At 36.6% G+C, this 24,891-nt stretch overlaps 1 protein-coding gene across 1 annotated transcript; it reads right to left on the minus strand.

Moving 5' to 3' along the window:
• Nucleotides 1–227: 227 nt before the first annotated feature.
• LOC121242155 lies at nucleotides 228–17,975 on the minus strand. Its single transcript, XM_041140056.1, has 6 exons — nucleotides 17,701–17,975; nucleotides 17,258–17,392; nucleotides 17,060–17,218; nucleotides 5,090–5,182; nucleotides 1,128–1,261; nucleotides 228–404 (listed from the first exon to the last, which is right to left on the minus strand). Exons 1-6 carry the CDS (start codon nucleotides 17,846–17,848, stop codon nucleotides 228–230), a joined length of 846 nt encoding a protein of 281 aa, XP_040995990.1. The 5' UTR covers nucleotides 17,849–17,975.
• Between the last annotated feature and the right edge of the window lie 6,916 nt (nucleotides 17,976–24,891).

A 24,891-nucleotide genomic window follows, 5' to 3' on the forward strand; every position in this document is an offset into this window, starting at 1 on the left:
GACAATCGATATTTATTCTTTATGGTCACCTTGTTATGCTCCCGATAATCCATACACATTCTAAGGGTGCCATCCTTCTTCTTGACAAACAGCACGGGCGCTCCCCAAGGTAAGGAATTAGGCTAAATAAATGCTTTGTCTGCCAATTCTGGTAATTGATTCTTCAACTCCTTCAATTCAGCTGGTGCCATCCTATAGGGAGTCTTGTGCATCGGAGTCGCTCTAGGTTATAAGTCAATCGTGAACTCAACATCTTGAACGGCAGGCAACCCAGGATGGTCATCTTCAAAAACATCTGAAAACTCCTTAATGACTGGAATTCCCACTACTGACTTCCTCTCCACTAATTTAGACACCACTTGAACCAAATAAGTGTCTACCCCACTTGCCAAATCTTTCTTCGCCTAGATCGCAGATATAACCATGGGTCTCGACTTCAGCTTGCTACTCGCGAATTCCTTATTGTCCCATCTATGTAGATGAAAACTGACCACCCGACTCCGACAATTGATACTCATGAAATTTCGAAATTGCCAATCCATTTCCAGAATGATGTCAAACTCAAGCAATCTAAATACTATTAAATCTGCATTAAGTATCCTCTCTCCAAGTCTAAAGGACAACTTAGGCAACTTTCGAACACATTACCCTTCTCCATTTTGTATCGCTATGGCCATGGATTGTTGTAAAGTCTCCTTGATTAAGTTACACATTCGTGCAAAAGTAGCGGACACAAAGGATTGGGATGCTCCTGAATCAAACAATCTACAAGCATAAAATTTATACAAGCGAACTCTCCCTGATGATATCAAACACTTCCGATGTAATTCTAGAAATTAAACCACGTAAGCAACAACTCAAATAGATCGGGTCAAGTTCATACATGTGATGAGCCCCACATCCTGAGTCTCTGAGGCCTCATCATCATCCTCACTAGGTGTCAGAGTGTACACCCTTGCCTGCACTGTCTACCTCTGATTTGTCCTTCCTCTGGGCTGTCCTGGTTGATTTCCTTGAGTAACATTAGGGCATTCACAAGCATAGTGCTCAGCTTAACTGCTTTTCAAACATTGGGTCCCACCCTGACGACAGTCACCTTGATGGGATTGGATGCACCTTTCGCATACTGGGTCTCGGCCCCCTATGCGCACACCAACAGATGCCTGCAGCCTTGCCCCTATCCTTGACACAGATTTTTGAGGCCACCCTAAACTGCTTCCTTCTCCTGCAAAGCTCCACCTCTTTTGGCCCATCGGAGAGCCTACCACACCCCCAAACTCCCGCACAGCTATAGAGGTCAACTCAACTAATCTCTAATGATTCTGAATTCGCAGACAAGCGATTTGTCAACGAATCTGCTGACACAACCTCCTCAAAATGCTCGGTCTGCATCTCTTAGGTGGCAATGAGATGCGTCGTGAACCTACTGAGCTTAATGAATATCCGAGCATACTACTCCACCGTCATATCTCCTTGTACGAGGTTGTTGAACACCCATACCTTCTGATGCTTCACTATGTTAGGGAAAAAGAAATCATTAAATTCTTGTTTAAAGCGTTGCCAAGACACCACTATGAAAGATCCCAATTCCAACTCTAGGATCTCCGGCTTAGTCTCCCACTAGGATGCAGCTTCTCCTTGTAGCATGTAGCTTGCATAAAGCACCTTCTGGGATTTGGTGTGCCCGCATATCTCAAATGTCAGCTCCAACTTCAAATCCTTGATCTACCTCCCAACTTTGAGCGGGTCTTCCTCACTCGAAAATATAGAGGTCCCATGGGCCAAGAAAAGCTCATAGGAGCACCCTTCTACTCCTCCCAAGGTTGGGGGCTGAAAATTCGTTGGAGTAATTCCGTCATGCGATTTAACGCTCTAGCCATAATGCAATTCCCATTGCCGAGAGGTAGTTCATCCTTGAAAACTTGGCCAAATGGTTCGTCATGTGAAAACCTGGGTAACACCATTTTTGCCTACCAAAACGCAACCCATAATGCCGTTTCTTAACTCAAACAAAAAGAATTTTAAGAGATTAAAGCCTAAATTTCTGTTACTGCTCCTAGGTGACTTGTGGTTTTACCCAGAGCTGAACCGCTCTGATACTACCTGTGACGCCCTCAAGTCCCATGCAATATTAGGGTGATGGCCACTCGGGTCATACACACCATCTCCAACTGCAAGTGTGTGCGGACATGCAATATGTGTACAATTTATAAGTGCAACGGGAAAACATAATAAAGCAGTCTAAGACTAAGTACCAGAAAATTAAAATACAACCAAACATGAAGTCCTCCATAAAGTTATTACAGTCATCCAGCTGATAAAAAATAAGAATAGAAACAAAAGTCCATTAACTACAATAGAAATAAATCTGTCATGCCCAAACCCGTCCTCTGCATCACAATCTACGGTTTCGTTGGTAGAAATACTACAATGAGATCTAGCAATCTTAGCAAGTAAAACCACATATCAACAACCAAAAATTTCAAACATGGAAGCATACAAACAAACATGCGCAGTAGTCATGAGAGACTTTCCCAAAATATACTTTTAATCTTTGACACCAAAACCATAGCGTTGATGTCGTGTTTTGCTACCTAGGCAACTCTACGCTATTGGGCTCTGACCCCTGCTAAAATGAAGAATATGGGGCTCAAGGGTTGTTGTAGCTCCGATGCTTAAGTTAGTCTCGGTGTAGGAGATGAAGAGAGAAATAATCAATCAAGGAGAGTAAGAGTAGATGTGTTAAAAAGTATGAACCCCATCCCTGGAGTAGATGTGTTTAAGTGTGAACCCCTTCCCTGGCCGTGGGATAGGGTATTTATACATGGCTAGGTTGGCCCTCGTGGTGGGGGCAGTGGGAGAGTGTAAAATGACACGCAATCAGTTTTACATGCTCTCGAGTGACCAGAGGAGCTCCACCGAGATAATATTCCATCTCGGCTTGAGGTTGTGACACGCACGCACCCACACAAAATGATAGTGGTCTGTGCTCAATGCACTCGTGTCGAAGGCTGGCTGGTGACGAAGACGGTGTTGCAAGTCATGGGCCGTGGGAGGAGGATGGAAGAAGAAGAAGAAAAGAAAAAAGAAAGGAAAGAAAGAAGAGGAAGGGTGCGGCGCTGGGGAGAAAATGACAAGGGACTAGGGTCTTTTTAACCTTCATGCACAAATGACGTTGTTCCAGGGGAGGGAAAAATTCACTTTCCATGCCACTAAACGGAGTCTTTTTGGAGGAGGGGGCTCGGCTTCTAGCAAGCCCACAAGCTGGGCCCAATGTCTCCTCTCTTTCAGGCCTAAATTTGGCCCAAAGCACCCCTAACATGGAGTTTTTCTACAACAACCAATTGGGCTCAAACTTCCCTTAAAGAAGAGAATAGAAATAAAATGAAATAAAATAAAACTCGCAAATTTTGGGGTCTCACATTTTATCTATAAGAGGAATATAGCAAATTACAATTTATTGGATCCCTATTATTGAGAAGATATCATCCTGAAGGAAAATTAAAGAGTAATACAATATAATGTGCCAAGTGGACGCCATGGCAGCACTATCTGTAGATGCCAAAAGTTTTAAACCTGTGATTGATTCTGGAATTATGATGTTGGTCATGGCGGTGGTGGCGGCGGTGTTTGAACAACAGTAACAGTTGGTCGCTTTATTCCTGTATATTATGCATGGTAATGTACGTAATGAAGACAATGTGAATAGAAATTTACATAAAATGCTGATAATAAAACATGATGAGATTTTCAACATACATATATAATAGAGCCATATATGAATGAAAGAATAATATTCATTTAACAATGCTTTCGATTTCCCTGAAGAAGAAAGAAAAGACATCATGATTCAAGTTCATTGGAATAATATGAAAAGCGGCAAAGATTGGTAGAAGTGGAAATAAATTATTGTTATAAAATAGATATAGACACCACTATTTTCACAAATTTTTTACAAATCTATTTAATAAATATTAATTTATTTTAAATTCATTTGATTATAATGTATTTGAACTTAAAAAATATATATTTTACTAAGGACCTTGCAACATATTTGTATATCATGTATCATCTCATGCCTATCAGTAATTCGGTAAAAACAGTACCCACGTTCGTAGATCAAAAAAAGATATGGAAGGGGAGTACATGAGAAACTTGTTACAGAGGACAACATCCTAACAACAAGATCCAAATTAACCAATTCCGGGAATATCGACCACACCAATGGGCAATTAATCATATCTACTACTGTCTAAAGCTTGAATGCTGGAATTTAGTGTGTATGCAAAATTGCAAATGTACTAGAAATTTTTAACCAAGCATGAGCAGTTTTATTAGTTTTTAGGGCAATATTTAATTAGGTGGGTTTTTACAATGCCAAGCACCAGAATTAAACATGTCCAAGCACCAGAATTATAAACTCCTTATTTACAATTACGAGTGGTGCGGTGCTACAGTCACCGAAATGATGTTAGGCCACTTAATGGGATCAGGCTTGCATGCTGGAAGGTGGGACGTAGTGGAAGAGGTTATGGGCACGTGAAGAATGAGAGAGACGTTGGATGGACTGGGTCACATGCAATTTCAAGTTTACGTTACTTTTATTTCTGTTAGTAGTGTTCTGTTTTTACATATGGTGCATGTTCTGTTTTACGTGTGAGTTACAGCTTTCCTTTTAATTCGGATTTTTTGTAAATGGCTTTATTTAAGCAGCCAACCTTATCAATGAGAAGGCAAGAAGTCAATTATTATCAAAATCAAATATCGTGCAGTACTTTTTAACCGAAGAGAAATAATTTATCTTAACAATTTTATTGTCAAAACTGGGACCTACCAAATGAGTGTCTCGAAAATGTTCTGAATAGTATATTTTAACTTTTTTTTATTTCTTTTTTTCATGTATTTTTTATAAGTTTCGAGAGAAATGTTCAGCACGCATTTCCGGAATCCAAGCATTTCTCTTTACAATGTAATGCAAACTCATAATTAATACCAAGTCAGAGTGTTGCCAAAAAGCTGTTGCTTTTTTTTTTTTTTTTTATCATATCAAATAAAAGCATAAAAACACAAGAGAGATTGTGCATGGTACCTGGGTTAGGTTCCCAAGAACTGCCCTGATAGCCGAGGTAGCCGCAGGCATCGGCTTCGCTGCCGCCGTAGTAGATCCCGTGCTCTTCTTGCCCACATTTAACACAAATCCCAGTACTCTCAGTCGTATAATACAAAAAATAAATTATTTCAAAAATTGTTTGTAAAATGAGTTTTATGGAATTACGTAAAAGAAAATGTAAAATAGTAGTGGATACTGTTCATTCTTTAAATAATTTTTTATTACTTAAATTTCATTTACTCTGTCAGTTACTTTTACTTTTAAAATTCAATTTAAATTCTTTTTATTATTTATCATTTAAAACACTTCTATTTTATTTTTTAATAAAAAATATCTTTGAAATATTATTTATCCATTTTTTTCATATTTTGACTTAATTTTTATTTGACTTATATATTTTTATTTTGTGTATAGGACCGAAATTATATTATATTGTATATAATAATATATTGCAAATATAAAAAAATATATAGATATTACAAATTTATTGTAGAAAAGAAATGTTTAAGAAGATTAAAAAAATATTATTTCAATGATATGAAGAAAAAATCGATAAATTGATATATGATATATAGTACAAATTAATATGTAAAATAAAAAAAATAAGATTTAGTAATGTATTTTAAAAGATAAGATAAATGAATTGTTATGAATGCTCGATTGATATAAATTAAAAAATACAAACAAAAACAAGGAACATATTTTTATATCCATTTCCTACATTCCAGTAATTTCTCTCTAGAAATTGAATTTTTCGCTTTTTATACGTCTAATTGAGTTTCGGATTTTTGTTTCATTGCGCAAATGAACTAGAAAATCTTAATGAAATATGAGCAGTGTAGTTAATGTTTAGGGAAATCACGTTTGTTGTTTGTTTAATTTAAATAAAAAATTCTATACACAGTTATTTTTGTGAAATTAAATACTCTTCTTACGAGTCTTGACTCTTTTATACGGTGTCATTATTTAGGATGAAGAGCTAAATTTAATAATTTAAATTATATCTTAAAACTCATTCATGTATGAGACAAATTGTCACTTTATAAGGAGGCAGAATATTTTAATTAAATGACAAGCAATATAGTGTTATGATTTAAACTGATCAAAACCATACACTTATTTAAAAAGTTTAAGCGGATTGAAATAAATAAATTTAATTATTTCAATTATATCATAACAAAATCATAAGAAACTAATTAATTCTGCATTTAAAAATATTTAGTTTATAAAAATATTATTCAAGTTGACCAATAGTGCATCTATCATAAGAAGAATTCTATTCATATTCCCTATACTACACACCACGTATAATTATTTTATTTTTATTTTTATTTTTATTTTTTTCTTACCAAATATGTGGTATAAGAATGATAGACAAAAGATTTCATGTAGTTTATAAATAATAAAATAAAATAAATAAAAAATCAACTGTATTGTACGTGTGGTACGTATAAGAATAATGAGTAGAATGACTTATAAAAGAATATTCACCAAACAATAAATAGTGATGAAATAGTGTCATGTTAAAACCAAACACTAGAAAATGGTTTGTATTCTCAAATAATAATTTGTTGATAAAATTTTTCCATAAAACATTAGTCTTCCTAAAAATTTAGTTTATAAAAAGTTATTATATTTATAGAAGTATAAGTTAATGCATTAATAGTGTTTCTATCATAAAAAGTAACATTTAGTAAAATATTCTCAAGTCACAAAATTTGCTTTCTTATAACAAAATTTGTCGATCCGAAAACTTTTCTCCATAAAGAGCAATACTATACAACCGCCTCAGCTTCTACATACCACATTTTTCTAAATTTTTAAATTTTTTAATATTTTTTTAAAATTTTTTTTAAGCTTATATTTTTTAAACTGATTAGATTCTTCTATTCATTATTCATATATTAAATATTTGATAAAAGAAAAAAAATTAAAAAAAGTGTAGTGTGAAGGTTGTTTAGATTTTTTCTAGGATTAATAATTCTCAATCTGCATTAACCAGAATCCAATGACTACTTGTTATGGCCCATGGAAGCTCTGGCAGAGAAGGTGGCTTCCAGAGAGAGAAAAAGGGCATATGGGAAACTGAAGTAATTTTTCGAACAAGAGAGGAAGATTGAAGAACTAGGAACAACTCAAGCCTGCCCGTTTCATAGCTGCAGACTTGGTGGAAGACTGTAGGCAATGCACTGTTTTAATAAAGTTGAAGCGCACCGTTTGGAAGTGTTAGACCTCCACGTCGAGTTGCCTCTAGAGATGCCGCACATGCCCTAGTCATGGTGGGGACAAACACCTTGGCTAGCCCACAACCATGCCTTGGCTCGTGGGGTGACACGCACGGGGCGCCCAGCATGCATGCATGCCTTGGCCCGCGCGCTAGCACATACGGGGCGCCCAGCTTGCGGGCTAGCGAGATTAGTGAGGGCCTGCGCCGCGCGCATGGCACAGCCATGCGCCGCATGCCCATGCGCGCAGCAAGGCACGCAAGCGTGCGCCGCACGCTTATGCGCACAACTCTGGACCGTGCGCACATGAGCGCGACCATGCAGGCTGCAGCGCGCCACGCGCGCCTGGGAGTCATTGTGCGCAGACTCATGCGCTCCTTGATGGACGGCGTGGCCCTTGCGCACGCCCATGCGCGGCACGGCCAGTCCACCCAACGCGCGCGCGCGCACCTGCCCAGCCATGCCGCACTCCAACGAGGTTAGTGGCATGCCTCACGGCATGCCATCCAACGCACGGCACCAGCCCGTGCCTTGCAGAGCAGGCCTGTGGCATGCCCACCAGGCATGCCATCCAGCGCATGGCTCCAGCCCATGCCCTGCTGACTCAGGGCCTAGGCCACCAGCCTGGGTCATGCTGTGCACCACCTTGGCTCACCATCAGCAAGTCATGCCACACCACTTGACCATGGACCAGCCCAAAGACCACCATGCACCAACTTAGCCCATCATGGGCCATGCATGCCACGGCTAGCCTTGGTCCATGACCACTATCTTGTTATTTATTTTATTTAATTAATTTGATTTAATTATTTATTTTCAAGAGACCTATTGGGGGTTTCCAATTTGTATTACTTATAAGTAAGACATCTTTCATTTGCTCTAGAATCTTTTGGCAAAACTCCTAGAGGGAAGACTATTGTTTGAGAGATCACAAACCGGTGCCATTGCACTTGGGCTTTTTGTGTGAAATTCGTGAATCCCAAAGAGAGAATCACACTTTACAATTCTTTGAATAAGTGTGAGTCATTTATCTTGTTATTTGCAACTTGGTGCAATTCGTGAATCAAGTCTTGAATTATTATTGTTTATGTTTATGTTCATTCAAGTTCATAAGTATTTGCTTGTGTTCTTGAGTGTTCTTCATTTTGTTCTTGGTGTTCTTCATAAGTTGCTCTTCCAATCCATTCAATACCTCAAAGTCGACCAACACATTGTTAGTCAGCTTTCCATAAATTGTTTGCTTCATCTTTGTTGTGCTAGCCGAACCCTATTTCCATTTGAATTTGAATTCAAATTTCGGCAACCCTTGCCTAATTTGAATTGTCCTAGCCGAACACTTCTCTTGCCAAATTAAGGTTCCTATAATTTAGGAACCCTAATTGACCCAAACACTTCACTATACTCGGCCAATCCTTTCCAAATTGAATCCCTAGATTTTAGGAACAACTTCCTAAAATCTCTCCCTAGCCTTGTTCGGCCAATCCTAGTAGACCACATACTTTCCCATCTTCCACACACTAAACTTAAACCCTAGCCGTCCATCACACACCTCCCAAACCCTATACCCTATCTTCCAAGTGGCGCCAACCCTAGCCCACTCTAGTGCCGTGCGCCCATCTCCCATTGTACCTCATTCCATTCCTTGACCCTTATCACAACTCCATACACCCATCTTAGCCTAAACACCTAACCTCACCATACCCAAGTGGTCATCTTGACCACCATAGTTCGAGAACCAAGCAAGAGAGGAACAAGGATTCGGTCATCACAAGGCCACCATTGGCGTGGAGGACTTAGTGTTTAGGGATTTGACCGAGGTCCCTAACAGGAAGGCCCTCAACGAAGTGCACCGTTTCAAGCTGTGGACGCTGAATTAGTTTTGTCTATAGTAGTTTAATTTCTATGATGTTGAAGGCAACAGGTTTGAGAAAGGAGATTTTAGGCCGTATTAAAATATATGTAGGGGAGTTCCTAACATTAATCATCTGTTGTTTGCAGATAATATTGTTATATTTTCTAAGGCTAAGGTAGAGGAGAACATGAGGGTGCAGGTTGTGTTGGAAAATTATGAGAGAGTCTCGAGTCATAGAATAAATAAAGAGAAAACTGATATGATTTTTAGTAGTAATGTGGGTAGGGAAGCTAGGGAAGAGATTATGCAGTTGTGGGGAAATAGTGCGATCCAACAGTATGAGAAATATCTTAGGCTTCCTCCAGCATTGGTAGGTCAAAAGCAAGAGATTTCCACTCTATAAAGCTAAAGGTCTAGTAGAAGCTTCAACAATGGAAATAAAAACTGTTGTCTCAAGATGGTAAGGAGGTGTTATTAAAGGTTGTTGCACTCTCGATTCCAACTTATTCAATGAGTTGTTTTCTACTACCTACTGGTTTGTGTTCTGAGTTGGAAGGGTTAATGTCTAAGTTCTAGTGGGGCCAATAGGATGATAATAACATAATTCATTGGATCAGCTGGAGCAGAACGTGGGAGAGAAAATCTAGAGAGGGACTGGGATTAAAAGATCTGAGGACTTTTAACCTTGCTTTACTAGTTAAGTAAGGTTAGAGACTTTTACAGAATGATAGTTCATTGCTGCACAAGCTTTTCAAGGCAAGGTATTTCTCAAAAACAAATTTTTTAGAAGCTGGATTGGGTACTTGTCCTTCATACACATGGAGGGAAATTTGGGAAGCTAAGAAGGGGCTCAAACAGACCTTCTCATACTCCAACCAAATATAAGCTCTATCTCATATCCATGTGAATATACCCGGGTTGAAGTGTGTACCGTTGACCAACTAGAGAAAGGAGATATTGATTTGGTACCACAATACTAAACAAGCAACTGGAATTACATGCAACTCCTTGATTGATTCACCATTAAGAGCATTAACCCAGCAGCTATAATTGTTAAAAACTATAGATTTCTATATATGCATGTTACAACCTTTTTCACGATTCCCCCCATCCCCCACCCACAAACAACCTTGTCAAACCCCATCGTGTTGCAAGTCCATTTGCATGAGCCTTGCAACAGAAAACTAATCAGACAAGTCGATCTATAAGACTATAGGCACTTCAAGGGTAAAGATCCAAGTTGCAACCTCATCCCATTACCTAGCTCACACCACTATAGTCGAAAGCTCATATCACTACCTTGCGCGCATAGCCAGCCAAGACGACCTCAGAGCCCCCCTTGTGCACCCTAAAAGGGGTGTCAATACATGTCCAATCTATTGACCTTCACACTATTAATTGGATGACCTCATTGTGGATACGGGGGATAACCTCTCCTCTCCAAACACTTTGATATTAGGAGGGCTCATGTTTTTAAGACATAAATAATAGAAATTAAGTCTTTAGAACACCCAGATGATTTTGTGTGGATGAATGGTCTCTGTTAGGAATAAGGCCAGAAGATCAGGAAAAAAATGCCAACTCACCTTCAAGAGGCCTAAACGAAAAAAAAAAAAACAACCCCAAAGACGTGAAGATGACTAGAAAAGAAGACCAAGACACCACTTCATCATCATAAACTGATAGAGTTCTAGACAATTGCTAACTTGTTACAAACTTGAGTCTATGTAGATTTCAAATTCATGCTTTATAAATATGTACTTATAGTTGCATACATAATAATATAGGGAGAAGCATTTTAGTCAAAATTCTTATGTTTTTCGTTTATGGAATCACAAGCCAATTGATGAAAGTCACCATGGAAAATTTTTTCACTAGTTTCATCTACACTATATGTACCGCCCAACACCTTGCGATCCTGACCAGTCACCCTTACAAACCTCCACCACTTTAACACCACAAAACATAGCCATGATAATTATCTCATGTGGTGTGCACAAACTGCCTCCTATTTTAGAGGTCAACAAGTCTTTGGTTTTGTGGATGGAAGCCATCCAACTCCTCCCTATGAGCATGTCCTCTACCTATGCACTCCACGTTAGCTCCTCTCTGCTTTGTTTTCCTCTGCTAGTGAGATTGCACTTATCCAGGTTGTGCATTTAGAAACCTCCCATGAGGCCTGGATTGCCTCAGAGAAACATTATTCCTCTTCCTCTCGAGCCGGCCATCTGATGAATCTACAATTTCAGCTCTTCTATACCTTAGAGAAGGGCAACAGCTCCATTAGTGACTATTCTTAGAAAGTCAAAGTTCTTGCTAATACACTTGACGCCATTAGTCAGCCCCTTGACAATTACAAAATTGTCTCCTTCTTGGTTGGTGGTTTAGAGAATTCATATAATTCCCTGGTTAAGTTCGTTACCACCCTTGTTGATCATATGTCCTAATATGATTCATTTGGACATCTCCTTGCCCATGAGCTTCACCTTGAACAACACACCTCGGCCCTTAATATTTCTTTGTCCTCGCAAACATCGTTCTTTGTGGCTCTTCATCCTGGGCGTGTTCCTCTTAATCAGCTTGTCGTGGTGGTTCCTTTACCAAGTCCTTCACACGTGTTGGCTCAATGATTCGAGGCAAAGGACGCGGATACCAATCCAGTTCAACTGCCCACTCTCGGCTAACTTGTCGAGTCTGTGGTAAACTAGGCCACACTATTTTGGATTGCTGGCACCATTTTGATTAGAACTTTCAAGGCAAGGCACTAGTCACCCCTATGAATGCCATAATTACTACACTCAATAATCTAGAGAATCTCACTCTCTCAGTTGAAGAACACTCGCTTAGATCAAAATCTTATTAAAGACGGCACATATTTGCCCATCAAACTTGTTGGCTCTTGCACATTATCTACCTCACACACCACTTTTTGTTTCGCTACTTTATTACATATTCCTTCCATTCATAAAAATCACATTTTTGTTAGCCACAAGTGAACTGAGGCAAATGCGAGCATCAACTCTACCCCTTCTTCTCTCACATACCAACTCGTGTCCCTCTTCAATCTCTTCTCAATGCTCGTGGCCCTGTCGATATGTGGTATAACAGACTTGGCCACCCTTCTTCTTAATATTTTACTCATATTATTTCTAGGCTTTTCATACATTTTTCATGTAATAAGGATGAAGTTGGTTTGTGATTCCTACCAACGTGCCAAGAGTCATCAACTCCCCTTAGAGTTGTTCGAGTCCTTTTCTAGTTACCATCGCGAATTGATTTTTATAGATGTTCGAGTCCTACTCGTGGCTCACATGTTTGTTCCGTTAATGGAGATAAATATTACATTAATTTTATGGATTATTTTACTCAATTTACTTGGCTTTTCACTACAATGCACAAATAAGATGTTCTTATCATTTTTAAACACTTTCAACTATATGTTGAACATATTTCTGGCCATAAAATAAAGGCCATTCAATCCAATTGGGGTGGAGAATCTCAACATTCCATAAATACTTTACCTCTCTTGTGATTGTGCGTTGTGTATCATGTCCCCACACCCATCAACAAAATGGGTACGTCAAATGTAAACATCATCACCTAGTTGAGGCAGGTCTCTCTCTTATGGGTCATGCCTCAAATCCCCTTCATCATTGGGATAGGCCTTCCAAACAGCTAGGCTAGCTCCTCCTATCCTAGGCAACATCTCCCCCGATGAGAGTCTATTTAGGTAAGAAATCTTACTATATTTTTTTTTGGTGTAATTGGATATGATTTTTGGCCCTACTATCATCAATACAGTTCTCATAAAATGTCTTACTGGTCTTAAATAGTGTTTTCATTGGCTATAGCAGTTCCCACGAAGGTTATAGTGGTTATCATCCTCCATCTTGCAAGATCTACTTCTCCCATCATGTTGTAGTCAATGAATCCCAACCTCCTTTCTCTGTCAATTCGACTATGTTTCCTCATTCTTCAATGCTGGACACACCTATCTCTCTCCCATTAACTTTAGTCATTCCTTCGTCTACATCAATTTTGTTCCCTAGGCCTTCTCCCTCACTTCCATTTAATTCCAATCCTACCTCATGCCAACCTTCTTCCACATTTTCCCCACCTCTAGAGCCCACTAACTCGTCTCAACCTCGCCCTTGCTCACACCTTTCCTTGACTGCCTTAGAAGCTCCTCGACGGGTTCATCCCATGTGCACATGCTTGCAAGACAACATTAGCAAACCTAAATAATTCCATGATGGCACTATTAACTACTCAATCCCAAAAGACCCTACTAGCCCATTCTATAAAGGTGGTTTTTAAGAGCCAACTTGCTTTACTGATGCCTCCAAGTCTAAGCCCTAGCGGAAGGACATGAGCCAAGAATTTCATTCTTTTCGGAAGAATGGAACTTGGATTTTGGTTCCCCCCCAACTCCACTATCAACCTAATTGGATAAAAATGGGTTTTTAAACTCAAAGTCAAGTCTAGCAGTCTATTGATAGGCATAAAGCAAGCTTAGTAGCTAAGGGATTCAAGCAAAAGCATGACATTGACTATTAAGACACCTTTAGCCCAGTTATCAAGCTGACTACCATCTGAACTGTACTCTTTATTGCAATGACTCACTCCTGGACCATTATACAAATTGACATCCAAAATGCATTCTCACATATGTTTCTCCCTAATGATGTCTATATGGAGCAACCTTTAGAGTTGATTCATCCATAATTTCAAGATCATGTGTGCAAATTATACATTGGCATTTATGACCTCAAACGAGAGCATGATTTTGATGTCTCAACAATAAGTTACTTGAGTTGGACTTTATTGAATCAAAATCTGATACCTCCATATTTGTCTCTCATCGACATAATTTTACAATTATTTGTTTTTATTTATTGAATGTCATTATTTTCACAAGGAGTTCAACGGAAGCTATTCACTCTTTATTTCCTCATTAAGCTCAGATTTTGCAATCAAGGATATGGAGGATTTTTATTATGTTTTAGGCATTGAGGCTGCATCATACCTTAGATGCTCTTTTCTCCCTCTAAGGCATGCTCCAAGAAACCAACATGCTTCAAGACAAGCATGTTTCGTCTCCAATGTCCACCTCTCATCATCTTTCAATCCATGATAGCATTTCCTTTGAAGTCCCAACTATGAATAGAAGTGTAGTTGGGGCCATCCAATATCTCAAACTCGCGAGACCAGACAACTCCTTCTCCATTAACAAACTTGCTAATTTATGCACCAAGCCACAGTAGAAAACTAGGCAGCCGCCAAGATCATTCTTGAGTATCTCAAAGAATGTCTACATCATTTTTTTCATCTAGACCGAGGATAAACATTCTCTATTCATGTTTATAATGATGTTGATTGGGTAGGATGCGCCAAGGTGACCATCGGTCCACAAATGGATATAGCAAATTCCTTGGTTCATATTTGATTTCTCGGTATTCAAAGAAGCAAGCCACTATGCCAAGGCAAGCACATGAGATGAAACTTGGAGTGTCACACACTGCTCCACTAGTCCTCTAGTGCGACAATATAGGGGCAACTTGTTAAAGTGTGAATCTAATTTTTCATGCTTGAGCTAAACACATGAAAATTGATTCCACTTTGTCAGTTAGATGGTGGCCTGAAACTCTCTTGTTGTTCCCTTTATCTCCTCCAAAGATCAGATTGCATATGTTTTTATGAAACCCATAGTGGCACTCCTTGTGCATTCCGTGACAAGCTAAACGTCTACGATTGTCGTTATGCTTGTGGGATCGTGGAGAGGATAAGAATCAATGTTTTAAGTTTAAATTCTATTTCAGTCATCATTCCGTTTAAGTTCTAGAATAAAATATTTAAATAGAGGTGCATTCCATTGTACCGTTTGAGACTAGCTATATATATATATTTATATAAAAACTGATAATTAATAAAAGAAATACATTTATTTCTTTTATTAATTATCAGTTTATATATATGTGTGTGTAATGCTACAAACTACACTCTCATCTCACTTTGGTCTCGATCTATAAAATGTGGCACTTTTATTACTTTTAGATCATTTTCTTTTTTATTTTTTTATTTTAAAAAACCAAAGGTTAATGAACAATATTGTCTACAGATGTGGGATAAGGGTACTGTGGTATCATGTGGAATTCTCATACATATATATATATATATGTGTGTGTGTGTTTTTATTTTTGAAAAATCGATATGAATATGAAGTACAGAAGTTGGAGGACAGCAGCCTAACAACAAGACCCAAAATAAATAATTCCAGGAAAATCGACCACACCAATTGGAAATTAATCACATCTAGTGTCTAATCTTGAATGCGAATTTAACTAGGCACGAGCGGTTTTATTAGTTTTGAGGGAAATTAGTTTTTTTTTTTTTCACTATTGATAAATTAAATATGCCCACAGGTCTTGAACAGTACTACTAGATAATGTAATGCAAACTCATAATTATTATGAATGCTAAGTATTGCCAAAAAGCTGCTGCTATCTCATTTTTTTATTCATTGAAAAAAAGAATATTAAAATATGAGTATTGATACACATAATACATTTTTATAATACATTTCATAATAATGTTATAAGATAAAGATATTTTTATAAAATAATATTATTTTTATAAAATATTGTATAAAATTATTTCTCAATTAATACATTGTTATAAAATGTATTGTGTATAAATCAATTTTCTTAAAACATTAGAGAGAATGTGGAACCTTTTTGGCGTTTGCGGGCGAGGAAGAAGCAGAAACAGCAGCAGCTCCAGAAGCTGCTGCAGCAGCAGCTCCAACAGTCACCGCAATTGCTGCAGCAGTCATCGCAGCTGCTGCCACCGAATATACCTGTAATAGATCGGACAATAACAACAATAATAATATTAAGGAAAAGTGACAAAAATCCAAACAGAAACAAGGCACTCATTTTTATATTCATTTCCTATATTTCATGTTTCTCTAACCTGAAAATAAACGATAAAGAAGGAAAAGTTATAACCTTAATATTATATGAATAAATAATGTCATCAAGCCTGTTTTGATATAAAAACAATATCATTTTATCTTATATTTTCTCATTATTATAATTTTTTAAATTTCTACACATAATATAATAAACAATTCAACTTTTTCAAATATCAAAATAATAATATTCTAATAATATTTTATTCAATTTTTAATTTTTATCTAAAACTATCTCATCTTACTATCCTGGATTTGAGTTCTAACAAATTTTAAATTCTCATTACAAAAAAAAATGTTCATTTATTGTCATTTATTTTATGTTAAAATGATTATTTACAGTTAAAATAATTTTATTTTCATCAAAAATAATAATTTTCGTCGCAAATAACTTGTTATAAATGTTCATAATTCTTGTAGTAGATCTATAATTTCTCTCTCAATTGAATTTTCCTTTTTATATATAGGCGGTCTAATCGACTTCCGGATTTTTCTTTCATTGTGCAAATGGCTGGACAGGGAAACTTTAATGAAGTATGAGCAGTACTTTAATTAATTTTGAGGGCAAATTCGTTTGTTGATTGTTTGATTGATAAAATTAAATACTCTTCTAATTACGGGTACTCTTGACTGTTGACCACTACTATTAATTATAATGGAATGACAAACTACATCATTCTAAAAAACACAGTCATGAAACGTTCCATTAAAATGCACAAAGAACCATCTCATGACTTTAAGAGAAACCACATAAGTTAATTGCTTATGTATTTAACCATATTTAGTTCATAAAAAGTTTATTTAAGTTGACACATTAATAGTGCAATATCTATCAGATCAAGAAGGGAAATTTATGTATAATCAAAATTATGTGATCTTATGGTCTGAATGTAAATTAGCACCTTTGCGTTCAAGATCAGAGCTAGAACGTTTAGATTTCCATGGGCGATATGCTATCAGTTTACGCCAGAACGGTACCCTTTTGTTTTCCGTTTCAAGATGATCTGCCTCTTTCAACTCATCTCCTTTGGTGATATTGTAATTGTCGTCTCTTTGATCATGTCCAGTTGTTTCGTCATAATTGCTGATATAAGTATCATTTTGATCGGTCTGATCCTGATGCGAATCCTTGGAATCTGCAGACCCATTAATAACTGGTACTGTTCCTTTGCTCTTAAGATTCTCCTCATCTTCAAGATTAAACTCACCATCATTTTGAATGCCACGTTCTGTTTCTGTCATGGAATCACAAGAATCAACACATGCACATTTCAATCAAAATGATCCTAAAGAGAATACCTCCAAAACCATCCAGCAAATAAACATTTTCTCACATGCACATATATAGCGAAATGCTTTCTGCTAATTGTCTTCTTTCCTTTTCCTTTCTCCACCCTTCACAGAATTTTAAAATTTATATATCTAATCTTATGAGTCCTAATATATAGGAAAATTAAAGGTTTCAAGATAGCAATAAACAGAAAATATATATATATATATATATATTATATCAAGTTGTGTAGTGATTTTAGTCTTCCCTTACCTCCTCCTATAAAAGGATATGAGGTCGAGCCAGATACATCTGTAGTAGTTGTGGTGATGGTAGGGGCGTTGACTTGTTGGGAATGCCCAATTCGTCCCGAAGCTGATAACCTTGGATCTGCTGCCTCTGCTTCTGCATCTCTTTTCATTTTTTTTCGCTTGATCTATATTGCAAAAGCCTTGATCAGTTGTCTGTACCTTTAGGGATGGCTAATCCCTTCAATAAATTATACCCAGGTCTATGGTTTCCTTTCATCAGACGTTGACGGCAGAACATATGAGCCTGGACAGGTGGTTTGAATTTTTGTTTTTTTTTTTTTTTAATTTTTAAAATGCATGTGCAAGTGATTGGAATTGTCAAAAACCGCGTAAGGTGACTGACTACCTCAAAGGCGAACCCAAGTTGCATGAGATCGAAGTACCGGAGTGATCAACAGTTGTTGTCTGTGTCTGTCCAAGTATTATTTTGCTTAAAATTTCGCCAAAACTCTTTCGATCTTATACTCCATAGTACACCTCGAATTTTAATTTAAATTTGCTTAAAGAACTCTAAAATTTGGGACAAAATCCAAGCAAATGCTAGTGCACCTATTAGACGTTCGCAGAGTCTAGCATTCTTTTTGCATTTTCATTCTTAGAAATGCGATGCTTGCAGGGAATCTAGATGTTTTAGAAGGTGACTAAATCCATATTTGAAATAATTGGGTGTATAAAAATCTCGCTTTTTGTTTATAACTAGAAATTATTTTTTTTCTAAAAACTCTCAATATATTTTAATTTAACTATATATAAGATTTTTTTTAAAAAAATATTCTTCTGATTTTTTTTTTTCATTTTGAGACAAATATAACATAAAATTTCTTGATAAAATACAAGCATAAATGTCCATGCATTAAATAAAATGATGTCCAATAAAAAAACACAAACAAAGTTCATGAAAAAGACATCTGCTGGGCATAAATATCTAGCTAGAACTTGAATCACAACTGTTGGGCATAAATATATGTTGTAGGTGAGGAAAGGATGATCATGGACTACGAATGAGAAAAATGAATAGAGTAATGTTACATATAATCGTAGAATATTACACAAGTATCACGCAATCGCTTTAAAAATAGTGGAATTTATTAAATATAAAAAAATTAAATTTTTTTTTTCCATTTAAATTCTGTATTTACTAATTTTTTTAAAGAGATTGAGCGACACTTATATTTATCCACGACTACAAATATCATTTTTCAAATGAATACATGTAGTATACGAGAAAAGTGTAGCGGGTGGCCAATGGCATATGAATCACAAGGGATGCACGTAATATAAGACAACGGAAGAATAAAGCTAAATAAAATGCACTGTTAGGACCCTGCAGGAACAAAAGTCTTAAGCGGACCTTGGTACTCATTATAAACGAATCCAAACCAACGGAGTCTATCATCTAAGACCGGGATTCACGTTGATAAGTTAAATTTTAATGAGACACTCTCACAGAAAGGACATTATCAACTGCAGAATCATACTCTCCAAGAGTATCACACCATGTAAAGCACCTCAGTCCTTATAAATACAGTACCCTTATGTATGTATTGCATAAGTTTCCTCTGAGACGTGAAAGCTATTTGATCGATAATAGTAATTAAGATCATATATACAGATGGTGCTAGTGGACTGTCCAGTTTTTAACGCTAGGCATACCGCTAGTATAAATTTGTTATTCTTTTTTTATCATTTTCTTTAAATATTTTTTTTTAATAATACCATTAAGAAAAAAATTTTAAAAAATATACAACTTTATAAATAGCCATTTCCTCAATCATTTAGTAAAAAAATAAAAAAAAATTAAAATTAAAATACTCAAATAGTAAATTTGAACAATATTAATATTTAAGGGATTAAAGTAACATTTTCCTTAAATATATGTCTGAAAAGAAACTCATGCCCCATGGTAGGCTTTTCATAGGTATTGTGTTCACATTCATCCCAAGCTGTCGCTGTCTCAGGGTCCCATAAGCTTTCCCCACTCCCTTAAGAAAAAACACTATATAGACAGTAATATAAACTAGTCATTATTCTAAGAAATTTGTAAAACAAATTACTAAAATACTTTTCGTCCATAAAAGAGAGAAAACAAGAAGTAGATTTAAAAAAAAAAATATTATCTGTAATATTCCATATGATATGGATAAGAGTAGGTGGTCATGTATGAGATCCCACATTGCTTCAGAATGAGAAGTTCTTGCTCTTTATAAGGTTCCAATGAGGTTCTAATTATATCATTGACTAGTCCTTTTGGAGTATAGGTCATATGGTTTGAGCCTTCCATTGAGGCATTACAAATGGTATTAGAGTCTATCTCAACCAGAAATGTGAGACTTGAGCCATGCCACCTATAATGGATAGGCCTGACGAGGACGTTGAGAATTTAATGGGAGTAGATTGTGATACTTCATATGATATGGATAAGAGTAGGTGGTGTATGAGATCCCACATTACTTGGGAAGGAGAAGTTCTTGTTCTTTATAAAGTTCTAATGAGACTCTAATTATATCATTGACTAGTCATTTTAGAATATAGGTCATGTAGTTTGGGTCTTCTATTTAGACGTTACATTATCTCTACTCTGTTTCAACATGCATAAGAAGAATAATAGAAAGAGAAACATATATATATATATATGTTATTTTTTAATCTTCACCTAAAAAATATATGAAGTCTGGAGAAATGTTGAAAATTAAAAATAAAATGATATTGAAATACTACCGAATTAGTGGAAAGTCTTCTTCGATCCACCTAATACTTACGATGTTTTCTTCAACTCCTCCTTTCATGAATATTATTTTATGGAATAAAACTATTCTCTACTCATGTATTCTTTGAGTTTGGTAGAAACCTTAGATTAATATTGTTTGTATCGATTGGTCGACTGAAGGGTACTGGCTGTCTTTAATAAAATATTCTTATTTTACAATACATCTACATTTTGTTCAACATTGATGGATTAAGATTAAAAAATAATAATATCTTGTTAAAAAAATGTATAAAAGTCGTGAAATAATTATATATACTAGCAATATCATGACTAGATGATCAGGGATTCGTTTATTTCTAATCTCGGTGTCCCATGCATATATTATATATTTTTCGATGGAAATATGTATGCTTCACACTAGCACATGGATCGAACACGATAATAGAATTAGAGGAATCATCTAAGAAAGTGGCAGATTAGTTATAAGAGGAATCGCTCCGCACATTCAGATCTAATGTTTCACAGGGACCAGCTGGGATTAGGTCGCGACCGAGTTGAGTTGGGGTACTGGTGAATGCTGGTTGTGGTTCAATTATATTAAATTCAGATTCCAATTTGACTCGAAATCCGACTCAAATAAAATTATAAAAAAAAATACAAATTCACTTTTATTTCTTATAAAATAACAACTATATATAATGGACAAAAAGAAAAAAATAGATTTATTTATGCAGACACCAGTGTGCAAAAGTACAACAACTCTGATCAAGTAAAGACCTTAAATCTAAATGCATCAATAAATCTAAATAGTTGGGCCAGAATATATTTAAATTACATAAATACAAATTATCCATACGTCACTTATCTCAATCTGTAAGCAACAGAATATTATAATCATCTAGTATAGCGCCCTGTTCCTCGATAGAGAGCCTGGCGAGGATCCCTGGTGTCAAGGATGCCAGTCGGTTTGCAACATTCCAATATTTCTATCTAATCTAGGCGCATAATCATGGATTGAATATACAGTAAGTGATATAAGTTCAAAGGAGTAAGTAAATGTTTAATCAAAGACTAGTGATAGTTGTACCAGAGGTCTAAATCGATAAAAGGTTCATCCATTAATGAAAAAAATAATGCTATTTGAAGACCTTTACACTATGCACCATCCACATGGTATAATTTTATTTATAACAGTCAAATTTTAAAATTTATCTTTCAAATCAAATTATGTTACGTGAATAGTGCATGGTGTAAAGCACCAATTGTTCATTACTCTCATCCATGTACGATATATCGAACACAATTTGTCGTCTGACTAAATAATGCATTTTCATAAATACAATAACTAATAACGGAGACAGGCCTCCGTTTCTATCACTCGAGTGTGGTCAGCCGTTCCTCCTCAGGAATCTCGTCTTAGAATATGTCTACATCAAGGCCTTTGGTTTTGATAAACGTGACCATAGATAGTGCAAGGGAATTCCCCCCCCCCCCCCCCCCCCCCCCCCCCCCCCCCCCAAAAAAAAAAAGAAAAAACCCAACAGGCTGTGAATGAAAGCTAAGAGAATTAAGACCAAAGGCCCCAGCCCAGAACAAACAAAGTCTCCAACTTGACCTATGGGTAGGGTCCTCTGGACGCAACTTGTAGGAGGGAGGATGCTATAGGGGATTAGACTCATCGATCTGAAGGCCCCTCAAGAAATATCTAGCTCTCAAATGCCCATCCGTAAAGTAGGCGTAATGTGAGGGAAACCCTTGATCTTCTGACAGGAAAGACATCAACAGGCCACCAAGCATACTGTCTGGGAGAAGGAAATCGAAAAATCATGCCACATTAATGGTACCACTACCTGGACTACTTGCCATATTAATGACGTTGTCGTAGAGCCACACCACATTAAAGGATTCTGACACATGAAATAGTACAAAAGACTCGGACTCTTTAGGGGCAGACACGATCTGTGTCCCTAGTCTTATAGTATAAATAGTAGGTCCTTGGTACGAGAATACTCTCTCTGATCCTTAGAATCTCTCTCACTTATTTACAAATTTCTAAGAATACTTACTAACTTTGGTATCAGAGACTCAACGGCCCCAATATTGCCCTCTCCTAGTTGCGTTCTCTCTTATCTTTTGCAAGCCCATTTGGGAAGACCTAAGTTGTCAGAACCTATTCCAAAGAAGTGCGAAACACGACATTAACAGTGACACTGTCTATGGGATTTTTGTAAAACTAAATTTCTTTCTCATACCTGCAACAACCCTTTCCAAACAACTTAGGAGAGATGCGAGAGATGCCATAGAAACAATATTGAGAAACATGGAGGAATGGGTGACGAAGTTAACTGACGAGGCGCAAACACTTCGTAAGAAAAACAAGGAACTTAGAAAACTTCGGTAGGAGCTGGATGGCAGAGCAAAGTCCAACAATAGTGAGCATGAAAGGTCCTAAGACACGCAAGCTGGTCCTAATAGGGAGGAGGAGCAGAAGAATATGTAGGACAAGCTTTGTAATCTTAAGGAAAATATGACGAGATAGCAAGAAAGGTGGGTACATCGTCAATGGTGGACCAATTGCTCACAGTCACTAGTCTACCCTACATAGAGAAGGTGATGGTGATGCCCTTATCACCAAAGTTCAGGATTCCAGCTATGAAAATATATGACGGAGGAAATGACCCTCTTGAGCACCTAGAAATTTTCAGGGCTCACAAGACGCTACATGGCTTCTAGGCAAAGTAGCATGCAGAGCGTTTCAACTAACCCTAAAAGGTCCGACACGAGTATGGTTCAGATTTTTGGCACCTGGATTAGTGGATAATTTTGGCGAGCTAGCCAGATTATTTCTAATTCAGTTCATGTCGAGTCGAAGGAGGTAGCATCCGAAACCTTACAAGTGGAATCGTCTAAGAAAGTGGCATATTTCGTATAAGAGGAATTGTCCCACACATTCAGATCTAATGTTTCGCAAAGACCAGTTGAGATTAGGTCACGACCGAGTTGAGTTGGGGTACTAGTGAATTTTGGTTATGGTTCAATTATATTAAATTCAAATTCCAATTTGACTCGAAATCTGACTCAAATACAATTATAAAAAGATACAAAGCACTTTTTTTCTTACAAAATAAAACCTATATATAATTTATAAAAAGAATAAAATAGATTTTCTTATGCAGACACCAATGGACAAGGTAAAAATCTAATCAAGTAAAGGCCTTCATACAAACACAATTTACAAGTAAAGACCACCACCAATTCTGATTAGCTAAAATCTGTGAGGTAATACACCCTTCGTGCCATATGATAACAAATGTGTGCGCATGTGCAAAAAGATTTTGTGTAGTTAAAATTTGCAGTGGAAATTAAATGAGTCATTAAATCTAAATAGTTGGGCTAGAATATATTTAAATTGCATAACTACAAATTATCCATAAGTCACTTGTCTCAATCCATAAGCAACAGAATATTATAATCATCCAGTATGGCACCCCATTCCTCGATAAAGAGCCTGGCAAGGATTCGTGGTGTCAAGGATGCTAGCTGGTTTGCAACACTCCGATATTTCTATCTAATCTAGGGGCATAATCATGGATTGAATATACAGTAAGTGATATAAGTTCAAAAGAATAAGTAAATGTTTAATCAAATACTAGTGATAGTTGTACCAAAGGTCTAAATCGGTAAAAGGTTAATCCATTAATGAAAAAAGTAATGCTATTTGAAGACCTTTATACTATGCACCATCCACATGACATAATTTTATTTATAAGATTCAAATTTTAAAATTTATCTTTCAAATCAAATTTTGCTACGTGAATGGTGCATGGTATAAAGTACCGATTGTTCATTACTCTCATCCATGTACGATATATTGAACACAATTTGTCACCTGAGTAAATAATGCATTTTCATAAATACAATAACTAATAACGGAGACAGGCCTCTGTCTCTATCAATCAAGCATGGTCGGTCGTTTCTCCTCAGGAATCTCGTCTTAGAATATGTCAGCATCAAGGCCTTCGATTTTGATAAATACAACCATAGGTATGTTAAACATCTATGACAATACTATTAATAAGAAACAATGCAAATGAAGATGCATGTCCTATTTCATGTAAATGATATGTGAACACATATATTTATGCATGAAGAGGAAGCACTCTTTGAGAAAAAATACATGTATTCATAGTTGTGGCGAGGAACCACCCTCTAAAAGAAAATACAAGTATATAAGCATGGTGAGGAATTATCATCTAAAAAAATCTCAAGTATACGTAATTATCACCGAGGCAAGGAACCATCTTTTTATCAAAACACATAAAACTCATCATTTCATATCCTATAAATGTAGAGCAAGGAATCACTCAACCGTTTGACACGAGGAATTACAATACCTAGCCAACGTGCAACTTGATTCACTAGTCTCAAAACCATTCGAAAAGGGAA

Source organism: Juglans microcarpa x Juglans regia, chromosome 8D (assembly GCF_004785595.1).
Source record: "Juglans microcarpa x Juglans regia isolate MS1-56 chromosome 8D, Jm3101_v1.0, whole genome shotgun sequence".
NCBI classification, from domain to species: domain Eukaryota; kingdom Viridiplantae; phylum Streptophyta; class Magnoliopsida; order Fagales; family Juglandaceae; genus Juglans; species Juglans microcarpa x Juglans regia.

What these genes read in the sequence shown, in the direction of transcription:
- LOC121242155 (XM_041140056.1), bottom strand. Translation starts at nt 17,848, where the DNA reads ATGAAAAGAGATGCAGAAGCAGAGGCAGCAGATCCAAGGTTATCAGCT. An exon ending in ATATCCTTTTATAGGAGGAG is followed by an intron (nt 17,393 to 17,700) that starts GTAAGGGAAGAC and finishes ATTCCATGACAG; the next exon opens with AAACAGAACGTGGCATTCAA. An exon ending in GCATAGGGGGCCGAGACCCA is followed by an intron (nt 405 to 1,127) that starts GTATGCGAAAGG and finishes TCTGCGATCTAG; the next exon opens with GCGAAGAAAGATTTGGCAAG.